Below are 22,410 nucleotides of genomic sequence, written 5' to 3' on the forward strand. Positions count from 1 at the left end.
AAGAAAAGAGCTGGAGGCACCATTTCCTGCTGCTTCTTTCAAGACCTTGTCTCAACTTGAAGGTGATTAAGCCAGGTTATCTAGCAAGATCTAACACATGCCCTGGAAACCTGTCTCAGACAGCAAATGAAGTTACTTAAAAAAAGAAAATTAGCTGCCAGAATTAACGGCCTGCCGTTCAGTCTGCAGCAACCAGAGGATCCAACTCGTACACCTGCACCTCACCAAGGCCTCTCCCTTTTCCATTAAGATCGTGGGTAAGTGACAGCAGTGGTGGAAGACTTCTGGGTCTGGAGACTTTTTTTCCCCTTTCTCTATTGTGGTTAAAGGACCCACATCCCACAAAGGCCCTGGAAAGATGCCCGTGAAGTCGCTGCAGCTCCTCATGAAGCCAACCAGCTGCGGTCCCAGCTGCTCCGAGCCAGCACTGGCCTCCTGCTCCTTTCCTCCAGCCTTCACCTAGCCTGCAGAATTTGGGGGGTAAAGCTTCTGTGTGCATGCAGCACGCGGTTCAACAGCATCCTGCTTACAGCTCCCAGCTGTTCTGGCCAGACAGCAGTGATCTGTTTAGGCCAGTTGAGGATCCAGCTCAAGCTTGGCAGCACAGACAACGCACCATCAAGTGATTCCCATCGGGTTTTCGCCCCGAGTGTCCTCCGTAAGGCATGGGACTTGCAGCACCTGGCACACGAAAAGAAGGGAAGCGTTGAAAAGCAGCTCTTCAAAGGACAGAACATAAACCCTGCTCCATGCAGGATATGGAATAAGAGGGATTAAGTGCTAGTGCATAAACAAACACCACTGGTTACTTCTCCTGAGCCAGTGCCAAATCCCTCGCTTCGGATGGATGGAAAAATCGAGGTCAGTTCCTTCCTCTTGCTGCGACAGGGTCCAGGGCACAATGGGGCAAAAGAGAAGTGGTGCCAGGGCCCTGGGCTCCAAATCGGTGTTTCCAAAGAGGCAAGGGCACAGGGCAGCTCTGGGGAAGGCAGAAGATGGGAAAATTGTGGAAATCTCCTTAAAGGCAAGCTGTGCTGAATGGCAGTGGCTCCCCAGGACCATTTTCCAGGCCCAAGATTGCTGATTTCACCTGATTTCTAGGATGGGAAGACAGCCCAGGCAGCACACAGAGCCCTTAGGCTGAAGATGTGACAGGCGTGGTTAACACCACTGCCACACCGCAGACACTGCACAACCTCAGGAAAAGCTCCACAGCTCCTCAGGTCCTCAGCTGCTCCTCACAGGAGCCCACTCCCTCAGTGGCAAAGACACAACAAACTGTCACTGCAGCCCAAAGGAGACCAAAAAAAATAGAAAAGAAATCCCCACAAGTATGCTGAGGACTTCACAGCTGTTTCCTACCATGCTAGCTGGCAGGAGACATCAAGGGCTTGGCAGATTCCCTTCGTTTGCTTCCAACAAGACCCCTTTGGAAGCCCCATCGCAAGAGATGCGATCCCATCCAGCAGCAAGGAAACAGCACGGGGATGGTTTAAAGCTTGAGAAGCGCAGCTGGCGATGGGGGAGTCCCACCCCCATTTCTGGTGGACTTTCTCACCCGTGATTTGACGCCTGCTCTGCATGAAAGCAGCAAACAGGACGGCAGGAAGCTGGGAGTCAGTGAAGCAAACGAGATTTAGCGTGAACCGGTGCAGAGGCTGAGCACTGCATGGGTATAAAAGGCACCAAGGGGAGCTGGGGAGAGGAGAGAAAGGGCCAGAGGGACTTTGTGCTCCTGTGTGGTAATGTCATTATCTTAATAACAGCCTTCAAGGAGCCCTCTGCCCGTATAAATCACCGAGGTACAAGCTAGAGGACGTTTTCATTAGATTTCTAGAGAATTGGACGTTTCTTTGCTGCAGCAGAACCGCTGCCAGCTGCTGGAAAGCGAGGCAAGCTGTACGCTGCAGCTCTGTGTGCCCCAAGTGCTGGTTCCCTGCCGCACGGTTCCTCTTTTCTCTCTGCTGCCAGGGTGCAAAAAGCAACAAAACCGAGTCAGATCTCTGCAGAACAACGCGGTGCCATGCTCGCACAGCCGCAGAGACTTGGTGAGCCGCTGCAGCCCTGTGGTCGCTGCCCTTTGACTCAAAACACTTGGTTTGTGCTTCCAGCTCGGCCACCAATTACTGCCAGGCCGCTGCTGCGTCTCCTCCCTCTGGGTCTCTGCTTCTGTCCTCCCTCTGGCCACCGGGCAGATTCCTGCTCTCTACCACGTTGGGACCGATCCTGGTAGCAAAGGAGCAGCAGCTGGGGGGTAGGAGATGATCCACTCTTCGCTGGTGGTGGAAATAGCCCATGCCAAGCTGCCTGGCCCCTTCCCGAGCCCTCCTCCACACTCACCCTATTGCAGTTTTAGGCTCTGATCTCGTTTGGGGTGGCTCCGTTCTCCCAAGTGGCATTCAGTTCAAAAACTGAGATGTGAGGAACCGTGCTAGACTGGCAAGAAGAGCTGCTAAAAGCTGAGGTGGTGATAACCTAGGAGCCCCCACGTCAGCTAGCTTAGGCACGGGGTGGAGCTGAGCACCCAACAGCCCTGAAACCCCCACACCCTGCACGTGAGCCCTCTCTTTAAGAGCAGGGGAAAGCCCTAGGAAGCAGAGTGCCGTCCACGTGAAGCTCCCCTTTGTGTTCTGACACAAAGCTCCCATCCCCGGTGCACATTCCCCGTGTTATTAGGGTAACTGCGAGGCGAGTTCAAAAGGCAGCTGGCTTCCAAGTCGCCGAGCCAAAACGAGCTGGAATTTCTTCGCACTGTAATTTCTCTCTGTGATTATAACAGCGGTCGACTGAGTCAACACAGGCGATGTCAGCAAGCAGCTTCGCTCAGGGATGGCGGATACCCGGGGAAAAGCACAGTCGGTGGGACGGGGGGGGCTGAAATGTGGGTGGGAACTGGCCCAGGCAGACGCCGTCCTCGCTGGGACATTAACCAGGCTGGAGGATCAGCGCGCCAATAAATACACACGGCTTAGCTGCGTCCTCTGCGAAGGGCTAGAAGCAGAGAGGGGAAATCCTGCCTCTGCTGAAGTCAGGGGGAGTTTTAACCACTGGTGCTGAAGGGGATTTCGCCCATCACAGCTAATAAGCAGCTGAACAATCAGAGGACTTTGAGACCACCCTGCTCTTAACTGCGGTATCTTTCTTCTCTAATAGCTCCAGGAAACGTTTGATGTCCTAAGGCACCACCTGTCTCAAGCTGGGACGAAGGGGGCTCAAAAATGCCTCCTTTAGCCCAATAAAACTGTGGCTCCAGAGGCTCCATGGCTGAGAAACCTCCTTGAAAGGCCAACTTCAGGCTCAAAACTCCAGAAGGACTGTTTTTCCGCAGAACAGAGGGGATCCTGGGGAAGCTACCCCGAATGAGGCACAGCCCACCTAACGCATCCCCCTCTTGCAAAGCCTTCTGCAGATCATCCTGGAATCCTCAGCGCAACGCCCAAACGCCGCATTCTGACATTTCAAAAGGGCAAGAATCCAAAGAAGTATTCTCCTAGGACACACAGGACGCTGTCCACCCTCTGCTGACATGCCCACAACAACAGCATTTGAAGGCAGGAACAGGATCGTGCCAATTACCTTTTTGGAAGAACAATCGCATGGCAGCACCACATTTCACCTCGCAGCTCTGCAAAGCACCCCCAGCTTTATTTTTCATACATTAGCCAAGTCAGCTGAAGCCTTGCTATGTGCCTCTGGCACTGAGGAGGGCAGAGACAGAAGGATCATAGCTGGAATTCCTGCTCAGATGGCGTCCACGGAACAAGAAGCTAGAAAAAAAAATCAGCCCTAACTTCTGAGAGAAGCAACAGAAAAAGGGCTGAGAGCCCTGCAGAACTGATGTGCTGTAGGGCAGAAAAGGGCTCACTCAGGGCACACCACTGCTAACCACTGACCCTCGTTCCAGATCTGGATAAACCTCCACTGGTCCCGCACAGAAAACGGGGCTGCTCCGTTTTGACACTGAGTGAGAATCCAATTCTCCTACCTCGGATGTTGGAGCACTGAATTTGCATTAAAGGGGAACGGAAGTAAAAGGGAACAGGGCTTGGAAACAATAGGTTACATCCTCGAGCTCCTGTGCGCTTCCCCTGGATGTGCTCGACCTGTGAATTAAAGGAACAACATGGAATTTGGTCTGAGCTGCAAGGAGTTGAGTGAAAGCAAAGCAGACACGCAGGGCGAATTCCTGGCACTGCTGAGGTCGGTGACAAAACTCTCCCTTACTTTGCTGAAGCCAGGATTTCACCCACAGCTTTTATGAAACCAAGAACCAGCAGAAACCTATCCAAGATTCTTGTTTTAATTTCACTGGAAAAACGCACAGAAAACAAGTATTTCCCTACGATGGAGGCTGTGAACGGCCTTAAAGTGCCCTCCTGTGTGAAAACGTGAAACAAATTGAACCGTGAGGCCAATTAACCTGTTCTCCTGCCCAAAATGAAGGCTACACATAAAAGAGAAAAACGTACGGAGCAAAGGTGTTTGTAAATTGATAATATGAAGTTTGCTTGAAACACAAAAGAAGAATTGTGGGCGTTTTTCCCCACAAAGCCCACATCCACGGGCTAGCTCTTCCAAAAAAGCCTGACGGATGGAGGCACGCAGCTCCACACACTTCCACGAGGAGCAGTCTCTGTGGAGAAGTCCCAGCACAGCATTAAAATGCACACCAAGCTGTAGCGCACCGTTTTCAGGCTGCAATTTGCTTGTGATGCTACGAATTCAGTTCGCTAAATGCTGCCCCATTTACCAGAACAGAATAAATGCTGGAATCGACCACGACTCCCACCTGCTTCGGGAGCAACCAACGGCCACCCACCGAGAAGACGTTCACTTGGGCAGCTCTGCTCACTCCCTTGTGGAAAGCCATTTCTGCAAGCGGTGTAATTTCCCCACGGAGAGCACAGCTGAGCTGACACAGAGTGGTCTGCAAAGCTTTGAAGTCTAGCTGGATTATTTAACCCACTTTCCTACGGTCGGTTCTAGTCGCTGGTACCTGCCCACCAGGAACGGTGCCCTGAACACTGCTGGGCACCAGGAAGCCATTTGATGCTCAGAGGCGACTGTGCAGTTTGGGGTCCTAATCTGAGACAGAAAGGCAGAATGGCAGAGTGGAAAGGGTGGTGGGGACAACAGGAGCACCATTTTCCAGTTTAGCCACAGGCCCTACATCCGTGGGCAAACCACATAACCGACATGGGGCCGTTTACATGGGGCTGTAAAATAAGGAGGAGTCAGAAGATGGAGGATTCCTCCGATTTCCTAACTGGGAGATGTGTTCTGGACACCACTAGTGAGATAATTCAGATCCTGCAGTCATAAAGACAACATACACAGAGGTTTAAACACTTCTGAAGTATGAGGGCTTTGCACAAGTGAAACTGGGCAACCAAAGGGAAGGGCTGCTTTAGAAAACCTGGCCTAAGCCATTTCTGCTTAAAATGTTTTTATAAGTGCCCCAGGGGAAATAATGCTGTTAAAAGCCTAGATGCAGATGACAGAGAACGTGATTTTGATCTAATTCAGCTTAACAGAGAAGCACAAAATGGTGATGCAAGTGGACAACGTGAACCAGGTGTACGGATAATGTACCAACAACCAATGAAACAAAGTCAACGGACTGAAGCTGAAAAGAAAACGTTGTTTCGGTGTTATTAACTTCAACTGACAGCAAAGATTTAGAGGCAAACTGGGTATCTGAGTAACTGAGGCAAACAGTGTGCACACTGAGAATATCCACAGCTACATTTCCAGTTTACGTTCTGTGTGGGTGAGGTTATCGTCACACTCAAACTTCATACTCCAAACTGATAGCACTACAAAAAATAATTCCCCAGGTTATTTCAGGACCAAGTTCACAGGCCAGACACCTCTTTGTAAAGTCCAGGCCCAGAAAAAGATCCGTTTCTGAACTAGGGTGGCTGTGCTTGGACCCCTGGCTCTCCCTCCCAAGCCCCATGTTAACCTGAGTCCAGCCACAAGGCCAGAGATCAAGGAGAGCTCCTGACATTCTCCTGATGAGGATGTTTGAGCTCATAAGCTGCTGGGTTTGAACCAAGGAGAGTTCAGCTGATCCCCAGCTGTGCCTAAGATCTCTTTACAAACCTGGCCTGGACAAGAGACTCCAAGACTTATTCAGAACCACGTTCTTTCATTCCTCTGTACCTCAGCCCCCCTCCTGTGAAATGGCAGCACCTCACTGTACGCCAAGGAACGCCAGATGTTCAGATACTGCGCCACACTACACCTTTATCCTTGACTGCCCCATGCAGCAACAGACTGCAGGGCGCCGTGGTGCAGCTTAGATGTGATCAGCAGCACTGGAACAGAGAGTTTTTTGTTCCCAATTATTATTTCATTTTTTAATCTCCAACTCAAAGCAGGATAACAGCGATTCACTTACAGAGTTTTGAGGTCCTGGCTCTGACAATTCAAGCACCTGTAGCCAAGGTGAGTGGTGCCAGCTAGCTGGGAAGTCATTTATGAGACATTTTGGAGCCAGAGGGGAACACCAGGGGTGTCTGATCCTGCCATCAGCAGGAAAGTCAGTTTGTCTGGGTTTTTATTTTGAGACATTTTCACTTCCCAATTCTTTCTTCCTCCAAAAGAGGATATGAGCACAAAAAGGAACAACGCTCATTTATTATTAAAAACTCCTGGTGCCAAAGCTGCATACACGCGATTGGGCCTGTGTGAATCTTTAAATAAGTGGCCCACTTATCAAAGATGTATCGTACAGGCCACTGGCATCCAGCTGCCATGCAGGAACTGCACAGTGGGCACCTCTCCATCCTCAGACAGCCCAAGGTGGAGTAGCTGTCCTTCCCCTCTCTGTATGTGCAGCAACTTACAGGTGAAAGAGCTCAAGCCTCCTGGAGTCTCAGGCATCACGGAGAAAGGGAACTGAGGCACAGGGGCGTGGAGAACCTGCTGCTCATACTGGAGCCAGAGGTCAAAGTCACACTGGGTTCAGTAGGAGCAGACCTACGGAGAAAGTGGCAAAGTCACACAAGGACCAAAATAAATCCTGCCAACAGGGAGGACGAGAGTGCAGCTCTCCAGCTGCAAGGCATGGAAACCCCGGGGTTTCCATCCCTTTTCCCACCCCTACACAAGCTTTTCTCAGCAAGCTGAGCAGACATCAGAAATCCCCACTGCTGGAACCTGCTGCCACTTGTACAGCCCACAGTTTCTCTCTTGCTACTAGAGAAAAAGAAAGCATTTTTGGAAGAGAGCAGCAGCCAGCTTACTGATCATGGTGGTGCCCCCAGCCAGCGCAGCCTTGGTCCCTTGGAAGAAGTCATCAGCAGATGTCATCCCCTGTTCCGGCATCTGGAAGCGGGTGTGAACGTCAATCCCTCCGGGAATCACCATCCTGCCATGGGCTTCGATAGTTTTCACCCCTCCTGGCACAATCAGATTCTCTCCTATTTGCCTGGGTAAACAGGTTCCAAACAGCAAGTCAGATACAAACGAGAGATGAGGCACGCTGTCTGTAAACACACCCCCTCGTGCTGCTTAACCTTGGGTGTTTTCTTTTTCCATATAAAGCGATGTACAGGATCAGCATACACAGTTGATAACATGTTATTCTTCCCCTGGAAGCAGCTGCATAATTGCGAGCAAAGTGTGCAAATGCTTCAGGACCTAGGGGGAATGTTAGCCTTAAGAAGAAGGCAAGGAAGGAGCCACGCTGGCAGATGGAGAGGAGAAGGGACCGGGCAGAACCCATCGCTGCACCAAACACAACAAAAGCAGCTTTGCTGGGACTGGACTGGGGTTGCCAAGTGGCAGTTGAGCACTTGATGTAGAGCACTGTGCTGCTATCTAGCAGCAGAGCGTTGTTTTGAGAACACACAAAGAATTTTTGCCTCTATATCATCTGCTTCCCTTCCATGTATCAATACTCTGTGGTCTCTGCACAAATATGAACCCATGCAGACACCAGTTACCAGATTCCTGATGGGACCCCCAAAGCCCTCTCCAGTCCAGCTCTTCACACAGATTTGTTTTTAAAACTGCAATAGTGGATGACACATCGCAATTAATTAGCTGTCTTTGGCTGGCTCCCCTAACTTTTAACCTTGATTAACAAAGCACATGTGCTCAGTCTTAGCCAGAGCAGGAAAATTCCTTGTTTGTAACCTCTGGCTCGTCCATTTTTTCCTAAGAGTAATTTTCCAAAGATATCTGTAATATATTTAATGTGCCAGAAATGCATGTTTCAGGACTGAAAACACAGAAGCGTACTGGAAAGAGGTCTGAACCTTCTCCTTTAAAACAACAGGATCCTTATTAACTTTAAGGGATTGGGGATTGATCCTTGTATCATGGAATTGCAGAAAACAGCTCTGCAAGAGACCTCAAGAGGTCACCTGAGCCCAGTCTCCCGCCCTAAAACAGCGTTATATGTGTCAGGGTACTGACCTCTGGATTCAAAATATCTGAAGTCATAACTTGGTAAAATGTTACAACACTCAGATAACTTCAAACATGTGTGTCATCCCAGCATGGGGCTAGTTGCACAGCTAAAATTAAGCATATTTAAGCACCTCCTTCCACTTGGGCTTTAACAGCAACGGGGTTTGGGGCCATTTGTTTTTTTAATTCAACACCTTGTTTTTCAAGTTCCTCCATCAAACGCCAGCACGTGTGTGAAATACTTTTCTTTGCAGCCTAATATGGCACACAGAGTAAATTATTCCTTGCTAATGTGCAGTACGTTTCCGATCACACCGTGGTATCACACTTCACTTACTTTATCAACCCATCTTCCATGTAAATGTCGGCATAGAAGGACTGGTCGTCATTAACTATTTTACCACCTTTGATCAGAAGACGATCGCTCTGCAACAAAGAAGCACACAACAATACATAATTACTCTGTGAGGAAGCTGACAGTCTGCAGTGTCACTTCAGAGATAAAAGTAGAGACGGAAACAAGCTCTGCATTATTCAGAAGCGCATGTCAAAACACCAGTCAATTGCTGCACTTTCAACTGGAAAGATAAAATATTTTATTTCATCTGCAAGTCCTTTCATCACGCCGATGATCCAAAAAAAAAAAATGTCTGAACGGAAAAGGCGGTGGGTTCCAGCAGCCTGCAAAGACAGCACACGCCATCACCTGCAGCAAAAGCATTAAAGGATATTCGAGGGATGCATAATAGCCACGCGCCTGTTTTCTCCGCCTTGGTCGTATGCAGAGTTTCTTGCATGCACCCACACACTGGGGCCATGACTTGGACAGCTATGAGTCAACTGCTGTCAGGGAAATGGACCAAAAGTCTGTTGCCAGGGGTTACACAACACAAACAAACTCATTTTGTCCAACTTTGCGCTGTTTCAACTCAGCGGATACTTTTACTGCCCCTCCAGATCACTGCTGCACAATCAGATGAAAATTAAGCGCGCATTAGCAAATTCACTTCAAGGGAAGGATTTTAAAGCCCGTGTTATGAAAACGCCCTCCAATTAGGAGGCAGTTTGGCAGGAACAGAAAGGTAATTATAACAAGGCAGCTATCAGACAACGCGCTTTGTATCGCAGCCCAGGTCGCATCACGCCTTTGCGGCTATTTTAGGTCAAAACCAAATTTCTCTTCCTTGCAGTAGCCATAAACAAGAGCGAAACACCCTCCGCAGAGCTCTGCTCAGGGATGAAAGACAGAAGCTGGGCTGTGCTCTTCTGGTTCCTTCACTCCCTACATCACACAGGCACATATTGAAACCAAACCACGCAGAGGCAGCGCTCCATTTAATCCACACCTCGACCCCGATTTCTGCGCTGCTACTCCGATCGGCTCTCCCCCTCCCAAAGCGTCTTTGCAACGAGACAAAGCTACACCAGCACAGCCCAGGGGAAGGCTGATGAAACCAAAAGCTGACTTCGATAAGGGGGAAAAAAAAAGGAAGGACTTGAACTTGGGGGTGCCTCAAACCTACAGCAAATGACAGTGACAGGGGTGTTCAGAGCCCTCATTTTCAATCGGGACGCCAGTGGTCAAACAGAATAAAAGAACCAAGCGTTTTCCCAAAGAGCTTATAAGAAAACCAAGGAGCTGGAGCAGCAGATGTTCAGCTGACACGGCTCTGAACACCAAGAGGGCTACACAAATTGCATCAGTTACCGATTTATACCTTTATATCCATCTTTTATATAACCACTAAAGACCTACGAGACATTAAATGCCTCTCCTTCCACCCCTCCCTTTTTTTTTTTTCTCCTTCCTCCTACTGCTGCAATGGAGAGCTTCCACGAATAACGCCACCGATTTCAAAAACAAAGCAAAAACGCAAGATTTCAATTTCGGATCTGCCATGAATGCCAATAAGCCTGAATGAATTAACTCAGGGCGTGAAACACCCGCTCGTCTTTCAATGCCAGACGCTACAGCAGAACTGCCCTACATGTTTACCGTTTCCAGAAACACTGCAGTATTTATGCCCACCTCTAGTGCAGGCTCCTTGTCCTATTAAAAAGGGTGGCTGCTATTGGAATTGGTTACTGCCACTGACAGCAAGTCCTAAAGCACTGAGCATCCATTAGGGAAGAGAAAATAATATATAGAGATATTTATACATCATGATGAGCAAAAATGCCCCTGGACTGCTTTAAGGATGCTCTGAACGTTTCGGCTAGTAAACAGGTCTCCTGCTGCAGCTGCACGAAGGCTCTGCAAGGAGTGCGGATCCTGCTGCTCGCTTCAGCCACCTCTGAGACAAAAGCAGAGGCAGCTCGGCACCGTGCAGGGGCCTGCTGCTGAATTCGGCTCCATCGATGCAGTCAATTTGTACGCATCGATGTAGGCACAAGATGGCTCAAGGCAGATTAGCCGCCGCCTTCAAGCATCAGCCTCGGCGGACAAATTTGGGGTTTATACGGCAGCAAATAAAGCCAGGATCTGATTTTTTTTCCTGTCCCCTATCCTTATGGCTGCAGCGGGTGCACGTAACATAAATCAGAGCATTCGGTCACGAGCAAAATGCGTCAGCCTGCTGGCCCCCAGCAGCGCTTCGGCAGCAACCTCCAGCACCGTTTAAGCACGGGCATCTTTCTAGCCTCTGCCATTAGACTCTTAGAGGAAAACTGGCTTTTCCCCTAAAAAAGGAGGATGCTGCGGTCATCACCGCGCTCCCCACAGGCTGTTTAGGGCAGCCCCGAGCCCCCCTACACGGGTGTCAGGCTGGTGAGCCCTGTCTGGGAGCTGGCTGCTGTGCCGGAGGCAGGAGGACTCGCCTGGGTGTGTCCGTGGGGTGCCAGCGATGAAAACTCTGTCAGAAAAAAAAAAAAAAAAAAAAAAAAAAACACAACACGAAAGGCTGGAGCAGCCCGTTAGAAAGGAATATTATCGAGCCTTACGTAAGGCGAAGTTAGCGCCCTGGGATCCGCGCTCCCTGCCCTAAATCTGCAGCCAGGCAAAGGAAATCGGGGAGGGGGGGGATAAATAGGGCTCCTTCCCCGCTCCCCATGGATGGGGGCTGTGGGGTGAGCCTCCAAAAAGCTTCTGGAGGTGGAAAAAGAGAGCCCGGCCCTTGGGGGGGACCCCTCTGGGCTCGCCCTGAGGGGCTCCAGCCCCGCCTGAGGAGGGGGTCCCGGGTCCTGCCCCCCCCTCCCACCCGGGGCCCCCGCTCACCGTGATCCGCGGGATGTTCTTCTTCCCCTGGTACGACATCTCGGCCTCTTGATTTTTATTTTATTTATAGATATCTGGATCTATAGAGATTTTTTTTATTTTTTTTTGGCGCTGTTGGTGGAGCCGGAGGGAGGGGGGGGGGGGAGGCTGCTGCGGCGCTATTGTCTGCCGCGCTGCGAACGCTGCCCCGACCTCCCCTCCTCAGGAAGAAAGGAAAACGCGATTAAGAAATAAAAAATAAATCTAAATTTAAAAAAAAAAAAAAAAAGATGAGAACGAACGGTCCCTGAATTCAAGGGAATCCTAAGAAAAAGGGAGCAGGCGGCAGCACGGGGAGCAGCGGCCGCCCCTGGGCTCGCCTCAGCCCTTTCTTCCCTCAGCCCCAGCCCCGGCCGCGCAGGGAGGGGGCGAGCGCCGGCGGCGGGCGGCAGTGCGCATGCGCCGCCTCCTCCTCTCTCTCCCCCCCCTCCCCTCCCCGTCGGGGCCGCGCAGCTCGGGGCGCGATTGGCTGCGAGCCCGGCGGGGATGCAAATGAGGGGGGGGTTACGGGAGGGGAGGGGCCGAGCGAGGAGGGGATGCGGGGGGGAGCCGCCCCCCCCCCACACCCTCACTGAGGGGGCTGCGGCGCCCCTCAGGGGGCTGAGGGGGGGGGGGCGCGATCGTGTGAGGGGCTTGGGGGGGTCCGGGGGGGTCCCGGTGGGGCCGAGCACCTGCGGCTCGGTGCCGGTTGAGGGGCTGTGAGGAGCCCCGGCGGCAACGAGGGCGCTGCCCTCCATCTTCTTTGTGCCGCCCCGCCCTGCTGGGCGCTGGCTGGAAGGGAAAAAAAAAATAAAAAATAAAAATAAAACCCCGATTTTTCGCTCCGCGGCGGCCCCGCCTAGTCTAGAAGGCGCAGCGCGCCCAGCCCAGGTCCCCTCCTGGAGGCACGGAGACAAATTTTGAGGATTTTTAGGGGATGGAGGGGCCTGGGCTGTGCCCGAGGGGGTGCAGGTGCCCTCATGGCACCGCTGGGTGCCTCAGGCACACGGGGGCTGTGACAGAGCTAAAAGGGAAAAAAATGGATTAAAGGGGATAAAGGCTCCCTCAGTATTTTGTGTGCTTGACCCGCTGCAATGCAAAGAAACGGGGTGCAAGGCCAAAAGGGGGGTGCCCACCAACATACGTCTGTGCACACCGGCTCCTCATACAGCAGTTTCCCCAGGGAGTGGCACAAAGCATCCTTTAGAGAGCCCAGAATTTAGCCCAAATCCACTCCTCTTTGAACATTATGACTGATTAAGTAATAACCACCGCTTACCTTCTTCCCTCAGCCTCTGAGGGTGCCACATCGCACAAAGCAAAGCCAAAACACTTTGCACACCTCATAGAAATGGAAACCTTCGGAAATACCGCTGCAGTAAATCATTACAAAGGCAACATCTGCTCAGACAGATGACTAGCAGGACCTTTGATGTACAGTAGTTCCCAAAAGGCTATACGGGAAAGAGTAAAAGAGCTTTTTGTGGGTATAGGTGGGGCATCAGGCAACATTTAAATAGCCAATATGCCAATCAGTTAATATCCAATTAGTAGCAAGTGATAAAGTGTCTCATTATGACAGTAGCAAAATGATTAATTTGTTAGCCTGCTGGGTTTTATTTTGATTAGAACTGGCAATACCAAATGGGTTATATCCTGCGTCTTTCTGATCTGCACCAGAAGTTTTGAAACCTCAGCGTATTTCTGCTCAGAACATGGACAAAAGCACCTCCATCAAATTGCTGAATTTAGGCAGTGCAGCTGCACCTTTTCTGTCTTTACTGCTAGTTTTCCTCCTCGACTGTGTATCTGAATGGCTTCTTGCCTTTGCTTGCCAGGTAAGAGAGCGCCTTCAGCTATCAAAGAGGAAGCAAAGGCTACCTACGTTTGAGAAAAGGGGTTTGAGAGAGGGCATCAAGGCCCTTGGGCAGCTGATCTGAGATGTGCTAAGTCCAGCTGCCATCTCAAGACCTCGTCCTGAGAGTAGAAATGGGATTACAGACAAACACACACAAACATGAGCACAGGAAACCTCTGATCTGCAGCGCTCCCTCTCCTCCCTGACCCTAGCCAGGTCGTTTCTCCACATTATGCTCTAAGTTGGGAAACCGCAGTGCTGGTAGAAGAAAAAAAGCACCTCTAAAGGAACGATGGCATCAGCACACTAATATTTCTGAAACTATTCTCACCTGCTCAAAGACACATATTTAAAATACTTTTTTGAAAAGGTAATCCTTACTGCACATGGGCAGGACATGGAGTTCTAATTCAGGACAGGAGTTCTTGAACTTTGAATATATTCACTCCATAACTTGAATCCAATACTGACTAGGTTCAGAAAGAAATAATGAATCTTCAGATGACACTTAGCTTTTCCTTCCCATCACCATGTTGCAGCAACAACCTAAGTAGTACAGAAAAAAATTAAAAAAAAAAAAAAAAAAGATATTAAAGGACTGAAAAACATGGTCGTTTAATATTAATATCAATATTAAGTACACAGCACCAAGGTTTAAAAACTTCCCTATGATTTAGTGTGTATCTAAAGGACCAGAACTGAGCTTCCAGGCACATTTTCTTGTGTTTTCTATACCAACTGGCAACATAGCCCAATTTTCTCTCGTCATAGCTAGAAGGTTGTCAAAAATAAACAAGTAAATAAAATTACTACTAATGCAGTTATAAACTGCCTTATTTAGCCTTGCTAAACAAAATCAGGGAACTGATAACATCTGCTGCATAAACATATGTGCCGTAGATATCCACTAGTGATAAAGATGGGCTAGTGAAGCTAAAGGGCAACATTCAGATGAGAACAGGTGGGAACAGAGTCTGGTAATACAGAGAGCCCCTTACAAAAGCTGATTCATTCTCCCAGTGAAACTATAGTTTATGTCAACCCCTCCCCATAAGTTAAAATGACACTTATGAAATGTCAGTGGTAGGAGTCAGCTCCTAGGGTAAAGGAAGGGAGTTGAATGCGCTCAGTAAATCCCTGCAGGCTGGTGCCCAGTCCAGCTGTCACACAGCAGTGCCGATACCTGCCAAGGTATTGCGGGAAGTGATGGGACTTCTAGATAACACTGATGCACTTTGTCTTCCCTAGGTCAATCAATGCAGGCTGAGCAGGCTAAAATTAGAAGGTGCTACAGAACACTCCCAAATTTTCCTTGCCAAAAGCTACCGAAGGAAAGCGACGAAGGCCAGCCAGCCTGCCCATCCCAGCTCCCTGACTGCACCACTACGACAAGAGCAGCAAGGTCACTGCAGCCAAGTCACTTCGGAGGCGGAGGAAGAGTAAAAGAACATAAACATCTTTAATGATGCTCTATCAGCACAGCTGCAGGCCCTGGCAACAATCACCAAATGGCAGAGCAGGGGAGGAAATGCAGAAACCAAAGCATCACACCCACGCTTGCACTGCCAGCCTGAGGGTCACTGGGGGCTATGTTGGCCACTGGATACACAAGATTGCTCCCAGCCATTTCTGGGCAAATATCTGGTATAAGATATTTTGTGCAGGATTTTTTTGCAGCAGAAACATGCTTCATGTTAAAGGAGTGTCTGTGTCTAAATTTGTCTTCTAGAAAGGTCGAGAGAGAGAATTGCACAAGAATATAAAAATCTCTGTACAGCAATAAAATAAATCATCACGGGCATCAGTGGAAATCGGTCTGCATTAGCTCTGAACCTTAACTTTACAAATCCTGTGGAATACCATTACACACTTAGCACGGAATTTTATTCCCACAGTGGAGTTACTGGACGGTTGGAAAGAAAATATCAGAAGGGTCTCTTCCCCTGTGGAACTGCAGTGTAATTGCAACCAACCCCACAGAACTCCTGCAACAACCAATTGCTTTCACTCCTACTAAATTCTTAAAGGTTTATCTACCAGGACATTTTGCTATGAAATTTTAAAACCCATAAATGGAAATACATGATTAAAATAGGGATCGGAGATGGATTTAAAGCATTGCTGGGAGTATCTGAAACTCTAGTGCTAGTGCATCAACAAGCTCTAGATTTCCCCTTAGGCTTGTTAGATGCCAATAATCCCCACTCCCTAGTGGGGAATCACCCAGTGCCAAAGTCAGCAAGGCTCTTGTTACTGCAATCAGAGGCAGCAGGACTGGGCCAAAAGAGCTTTCAAGAGCTCGCTGATCAGGACCTAGTTTTCCATCCTGGTTCTGCCCATGCCAATTGCTCCATCAGTTCCTAGTCTCTGAGACTTAAAAGGAGTTTCCTGTGGATACAGCAACCCCCTGCAGCATGTTAGGTGTTGGGAAGGTTAAATACAGGCTTGTCCAGGGCAGGAGTATATCTGTTCTTTCCAAAATGTGATGAAAGAACTCTCCCGTATTACTCACTACAAATCAAATTACAGAGGGAAACTATCCTTGCCAATGAGCATCTTAGTTTTAATTTTCTCTTATGAGATAAACCAAAGTGTCATTCTATGGAAATGACCAGAGGTCAAACATGGTAATACGAGGAGGTAAAATCATACAAGTTCTCAGAGAAGTAACCTGGCTTTACTTTGAATACAAACCATCTGAGTTTGCGAGGGGAGCAATTCATTTTCTGGCCACACAAACAGGTCAATAAGAAAGGCACAATTGATCTACAAATTAGAATTAACTGTCCAATTGATTTTGTTTCTTTTAAAATCCCAAGAAGCCTTGATAAGGTTGAGAAATAACTTTCTAATAAGACTATTACTGTGTGTGTTTTTAGAGGCAATGTCCTGAGCATTTCAGATCTGCCACAGTCTTAATTGTCCTCAAAGAAGCCCATGGTGCTGCCCTAGAGTTAGTGTATTACCAATTCTTAGCACTGAGAAAAGTCAGCCCTCTTCTGGGCTCCGAGCAGGGGCTGCTCTGTTATGGGTAGTACACGACATAGCAGAAATGTGCTCTCATCTGAACAGTTTACACTCGTGCTTTGACCTTTACTGCAGTAAGTACAGCATTTTGGAGCAAAGGCACTGGGCATTTGGGCATTTGTGTCATTGCTCCTCCCTTACCTCCCGAGCAAAGAGATGAGTATCTCCAGGCCCCCAGGAACCACAGGTAGGATCCAAGAGACAGTTATTTTCACAGCAATTTAAACTGTTTCTTAATATTATAATCCCTTTTCCATCCCCCAAACCGACAGACCAAAGCCTTAGGCTCTCAGAAATGGTTCTCATTGCTTGTCAGCCAGCTTTGCCTACCTGTAACATACCAGGCAATCATTGCTCCAGACAAGGAGAAAAAAATGCTGACCCATCCCAAGTTAAATTCCAGCTCTCTGCAAGGTGAAGAACCCAATTTTGCACTTGTCTGTGCGTTTTGCAGTAAGGAGGTTTGATTTTTGGTAGTTTGCTCCCAAACCCTGCCCATTTCACAGAGCAGACAAACTCCACTTGAGCTTTGCTACTGAAGTCTTTTCCTAACTTTGTAACAGCACCACAGGAGACAGACTCAGATTTTACGTGCCACAAGACAGACGAGGGATTCGGGGACTCAGACGTGGTGCTGTAGGTGAAGAGCTTTGGGGCAGACCTAAATGAGGGCTCAGCACTGGGTAAAAACAAAAAGCTCACAACAAATGACGCCAGAGCGCTGGCATGAGGGTGGCACGCACAGCTGCCAGTCCCCGTCTCTACTCCCAAGATAAAGCCTGCTCTGCAAGGTGCTGCTAAAGCCCAGGCCTCTGATTTAGCTCAGCTCCAAAGTGGGTGGAGAAGGGTCTGACCCTAAGTGGTGTTTTCCCTCCAGTCTTGAACCCAAAAGACTTGGCCCTGGATCAAAGCCCTTTGCTCCTTTCTGCAGGAGAGGGGGCGGTGTCGGTGAATTCCTGACGTGACTCTACCAGACCACGATATGCTCCTTGGAGCTCCAGCACGTTCCAGCTATGCAGATTGATAGCTTTGAGAGGAATCTGAGAGGTCAGAGGAATTTGACATTTGTGTTCATTATTGTTAGTTTCTCTATTTTTTTTTTTTCAGCAGCCAGACAAATTGTTATGATCCATTGGAAAAATCATGCAAGTCATCCTCCTGTATAATTATTTTGCAAGCAGTGATTGTCAAAACAAGGCCGGCTAAAGAAATTACAGGCATTGTAACAAATTAAAATCAGAACCACATTTCCAGCTGTCTGGAACAAGTTTGTTGCAAACAACAGTTCCATTAATGTTCCAGAGTCTATGATTTTTTGAGTGCTGAACAACATCTTGTTACTCATCCTTCCTCTCCAGGAAAAAGCACGATCCTGAGAGCTTTGAGGTTTTAGCAGGAAGTCCAGTTGTGTCAATAGCTTCATGAAACTCTGTTTTTGAACTCTCCTCTCCTGTCAATGCTAAAATAAAAACAATTTCCTGGTGTCTCTTTATTCACTTATCATACATAGCTTTGTTGTAGTAGACCAGTAGTTTACACTAACGCTATGAACTTCCTAAAGGTCCATGAACTGTTTTTAAGGGACCCAAAAAATGGAAAGGCAACTGCTTGTTACACAGGGACACCACCTGAATCAACAGAGTAACAAGAGCATGGCCATGGGAACTTTAGCCAGCAATGTAAGAAGAGACCTGTGGTCCCAAGGGCTTGTACTTGGGTTCAAGTGTCTTAGCATCTATTAAGGCTCTCCGTGCACACTAGATTAAAGCAAGCCATAAGCTTGCTGTTCCCTCTTGCAATCAAACCTTACTTCTCCCTACAGATGTCTCCTAAAGGCCAGCCTCCGTCCTGAAGAACCTCAACAGAAGGGAACGACGGAGGGAGCACCGATGATGTGCACAGGAAACCAAGACATACCAAGGAGTGACATTACAGCAGCAGCCTAACCAGGGAAGGCGACAAAGTTTAGGAGAAGAAATGGAGGCACAGCCAGTTCTCCGAGGCTGCCAGCTGCCCGGTAGCACAGCTTGCCTCCGACCTGTTGAATGGGTCGCGCTGCCTCCAGAGGCCTCGCTGTAAAGAGCTGCTTAAACTAAGATCGAAAGCTTTCCTGGTGCCTCTGGAGATGATCTTAACCCTGAATTATGAGGCACCACGGCCCAGAGGCAATAAAGCGAGGCTATGATAGATGCCTATAGAATACCCTAGACAGGATAGACACAAACAGATTTGATTACCCTTATCTTTGCCTGCAGAACAATATATTGCATTTTAATGTGGAATAATTACATTCCTTTCTTTATCCTCTGGACAGTTAAGACCTCAGAAAAATAAAATATAGCTTGTCAGTCTTGCTTTGTTAATTATTTCCGTGGAGATGAATATGAGATCTTTCTATACAGTGACAGAAAGGATGACTGTCTTGCAGACCCACTTTGGATCCAATCACTGGCTAAAATACTTCTGAGCATCTCTGCTGGCTCCAGTTGGTCGGCACCCATTCCCGTCAGCTCGTGATGTGGTCGTTTTGCTCAAACAGAGGATGGACTGTCCTGTGTGCTCACTGTTACGTGCATATAATAATAGCTGGAGCTGTTTGCAGCCTCAAGCTAAAGAAAAAGAAGCCATAAGATTTCTAGCCTCTTGTGAAATAATTTATATGATTTCAAGACCCTATCAATTAGCAGGCTGTTTCTTTCCACTGTAATTTAGATTTGTGTCACATGGAAATAGTGTACAGACTACTCAGGTTCGAAAATAATAGGCCAAATTCAGCTGCAAAACTTCAGGCCTTTAGCATCTCAACTCCTACCTGCATTTATTTTAATGCAATGTTTCCTTTAATGCTGCTTCCTGCAATATTTTCTTTTTTTCAGTGCGTTGATCACCATAAACACATTCCTAATAACTGCTCTGAAGTAAAGGCAGCTTTACCTGCTGAGGATCTAACCATTGATTCAAGCTGTAGATGCAGTCAGCTGGAAAACCATCAAAGCTAAAACACTCCTGCTATAAAGTGCCAATCCATAGCAAGACATTTATAATAAAAGGCTGCACTTACCCGAACGCACACAACCCCTCACAGCACAATCCACTGGCATCAGTGTAACGCCAAGCTAATGAGAAAACTCAAATGTTTAGCACTATCCCATTACTCCATACCTTCATGGTTGATATTACATGACAACCTTTAAAAGTAGAACCAAAAAAAATCACTTTTACAAAAATGTAATTAATATTCTGCATGGACGTGTGATTTTTCACCATATTATACTTACTTTTTAATATGCTTGTACCCTTCAATAATTCATCTTTTCAGAATGAATAAATCACCTGTGTACATTTGTGTCTTGCAGGACACCAGCACATCAAATTACTCCTGAAAACATCCCAAACTGCAAACCCTTTGACTCCCCAAACTGAAAAGATGCACGTCCCTTACTCCTGAAGTGCTCTTTTGTTAGGCTTATTAATTGTGGAAGGTTAGTAGGCACGTAACATACTCAAATCAAGCCACGGGCGTTTGTAGTGGGAAACTTTAGTTTGACCTGCTATGGAGAGGCATGGAGCACAGCTCCCTTCTAATTCGAGGTTGATGTGAAGCTCTGCTGAAGATCAGGGCCTGCTTTGTGGTCTCACAGTGACTGCAGGTGTTGGCACGTGTGAATGTGGCTGGTTACTGCCCTAGGAGGCAGCAGAGAAGGGTCCGACCTGGGGAGGATGAGCCCCCAGCATCACTCCTGTGTGTTACTCCTGTAACGTTTCACATTTCTGACAGCAGGAGAAAATGGGGAACGAGGCCACGCTACAGGCTCTGGGCAGACTTCTGCCCTGTACACGCAGTCCACTAGTAAAAAACCAGGAGGCCCAGCCTAGAAGCAGCTGGCAGAAGGAAGGCCTGCTCTTTAAAGCCGCTGGGGGACTACTCACAGAAACTCTTTCCCAGTATGCTGCTAGGAATTGATCATTCTGCTGGTCGGTGCTTCATTCATTTCAGCTCTTCCAGGCTGTGCATAGGAGCCAGCATTGTCAGAGGGATACACCGAGTATTTCAGGGCTCAGAGCTGAATAAAGCTTGCTTAAATCTATTCATGGAAGAAAGAAAACGTGCATGGTCAGCTAGACCTTTGGCTTGAATGGGTTTGGCCTCAGGAAAAGGACAGGCTCTGCTACACCATGACACACACACAGAGACAGAAAATAGCTTCAGGAGTCTTAAAAGGCTGGGAGGAGCTCAGGGTTTTTTTTTTTTAAGAGAACATCACATTCCTGTGAAAGTCCCAGCACATCTTCCTGAGGCAAAAATTCCCCCTGCAGCCACAGGCCTTCAGGTACCGAAATCCAGCCCCCCTGGGTCACCCTGGAGCCTCTCCTCCCCTGGGAGCAGGGCTGGGAGGGTTCCCCGAGCTCCCCCTGGGAGAAACCCGCAGGGAAGGGGTCCCTGGAGGTGGAGGCTCAGTGATGCTCTTTTGCTAACAATCGCGTTTCTGCTCCCGTGAGCTGCATTCACCAGCTGGGTGGGGCATTTCGCTACCGTTGTGCCGGGGAAATCGCCTAAGAAACAAAAAAGTCGCTCTCTAGCACCAAATCGGAGGGCAGGGCGGGGAAAGGGAGGGTGTCTGTGTGTGCAGGGGCTCCTTTCTTCTTCTGCCCTCCTCCCCGAGCACACACACACACACCTGCAGAGAGCACACGGATAACATTAGAGGGCTGGCGAGGAGGCTCTAGCAGGGATGCTACTTCTCGGAGGAAGGCACTGCCGGCACGTACGTGCAAGTGACAAAAGCAGGGAACCGCAGGGTGGGAAGGATCTGGCCCCCCTGCAGCCCATCCGTGGGCAAGTTGCCCCTCGCACACACACACACACATGTGCACCCACCTTGTCGTTGAGGTTCTGCAGCGCCTCCTTCCCCGTGGCACTCCTGATCTCCACCTTTCTCCCGAAATCAACAGATGGCTCCCCTCCCTTCCCGCTCTGCCTCGAGTAGACGGACTGAGCATCCGGCCCCAGGTGGGCAACGTCCTTCTGCTTCGCCACGACTTTGTTCGATCCGCGGCCCACCGACAGGGAGTCGAAGTCGATGGTCTTGTTCTCCAGGGAGCCTTCCACCGGGCAGAACATGCCACAGAATTTCTGCCGGGGCTTGGGACTGCCCGAGCCCAGGTTTTTGAAGAAGGCTGGCACTTCTTCCTCCTCACCCTGCCGGCCAGACTGCTTCCTCTCAGCCATGGCTCGGTGTGGTCTCCCTGCTAAGGGAAAATAACAACAGCCGTAACCAGGAGGATCCTTTGCACACACACGCACACACACACAAGCGAAAAGAGGAGGAAAAAAAAAAAAAAAAAAAAAAAAAAAAGAAGAGAGATCGCTCAGGGTCCTAGAGATACAGCAACATCAATTGCAAAGGGCTGTGCCTGGCAGCTCCCCTGCCCCCATTGGGATCACACAGTCTGTAGCTCGCTCTGTTTTCTTTGATGCGGTGCAAAGTTGAGGGAAGGTTGGGGCAGATCCTGCTGCAATCAAGGGAGGAGGGTTCAAGTTCCCAGCATCCAGACGGGGAGGGAGGGAGAAGGAGAGAGAGAGAGAAGAAAAAAAAAAAAAAAAAATCCTCACTCTGCAGCAGAAACTGGGGACTGATCCGGAAGTGATGCGACTGGTGAATTGGCAAATGGACTCGAGCAGGTTGGAGCAGCAGCCCCCGGCCACGCACACACCCTTCTCCTTCCCCTTCCCCTTCCCCTTCTCCTTCCCCGCCGCCACGAGTCGCCGAGAAGCTGCCGGAGCCTCAGCGCCCCTCGCCTCCAGCTGCTCCCCCAGGCAGGGGAGAAAGGAGGGCTGCCTTCCTCCCCCCAGCCCCTCTTCTCCTCTTCC

General features: G+C 49.0%; 1 protein-coding gene across 2 annotated transcripts in view; it reads right to left on the reverse strand.

Annotated features, from left to right (window-relative positions):
• DPYSL2 (dihydropyrimidinase like 2) overlaps positions 1 to 21,863 on the reverse strand; it is a 49,199-nt gene extending 27,336 nt beyond the window's left edge. Inside the window, exons 1-3 of one of the 2 annotated variants that reach the window (XM_032203962.1) lie at positions 21,418 to 21,863; positions 8,759 to 8,847; positions 7,251 to 7,435 (exon numbers count right to left, since the gene is read on the reverse strand). In XM_032203962.1, coding sequence (XP_032059853.1) covers positions 7,251 to 7,435; positions 8,759 to 8,847; positions 21,418 to 21,768 — 625 coding nt within the window. In that variant the 5' untranslated portion in view covers positions 21,769 to 21,863. Of the gene's footprint in view, positions 1 to 7,250; positions 7,436 to 8,758; positions 8,848 to 11,635; positions 11,735 to 21,417 lie in introns of those variants that run through there. The other variant, XM_032203963.1, reaches the window with a different exon arrangement.
• Between the last annotated feature and the right edge of the window lie 547 nt (positions 21,864 to 22,410).

This window comes from Aythya fuligula, chromosome 27 (genome assembly GCF_009819795.1).
Source record: "Aythya fuligula isolate bAytFul2 chromosome 27, bAytFul2.pri, whole genome shotgun sequence".
NCBI classification, from domain to species: domain Eukaryota; kingdom Metazoa; phylum Chordata; class Aves; order Anseriformes; family Anatidae; genus Aythya; species Aythya fuligula.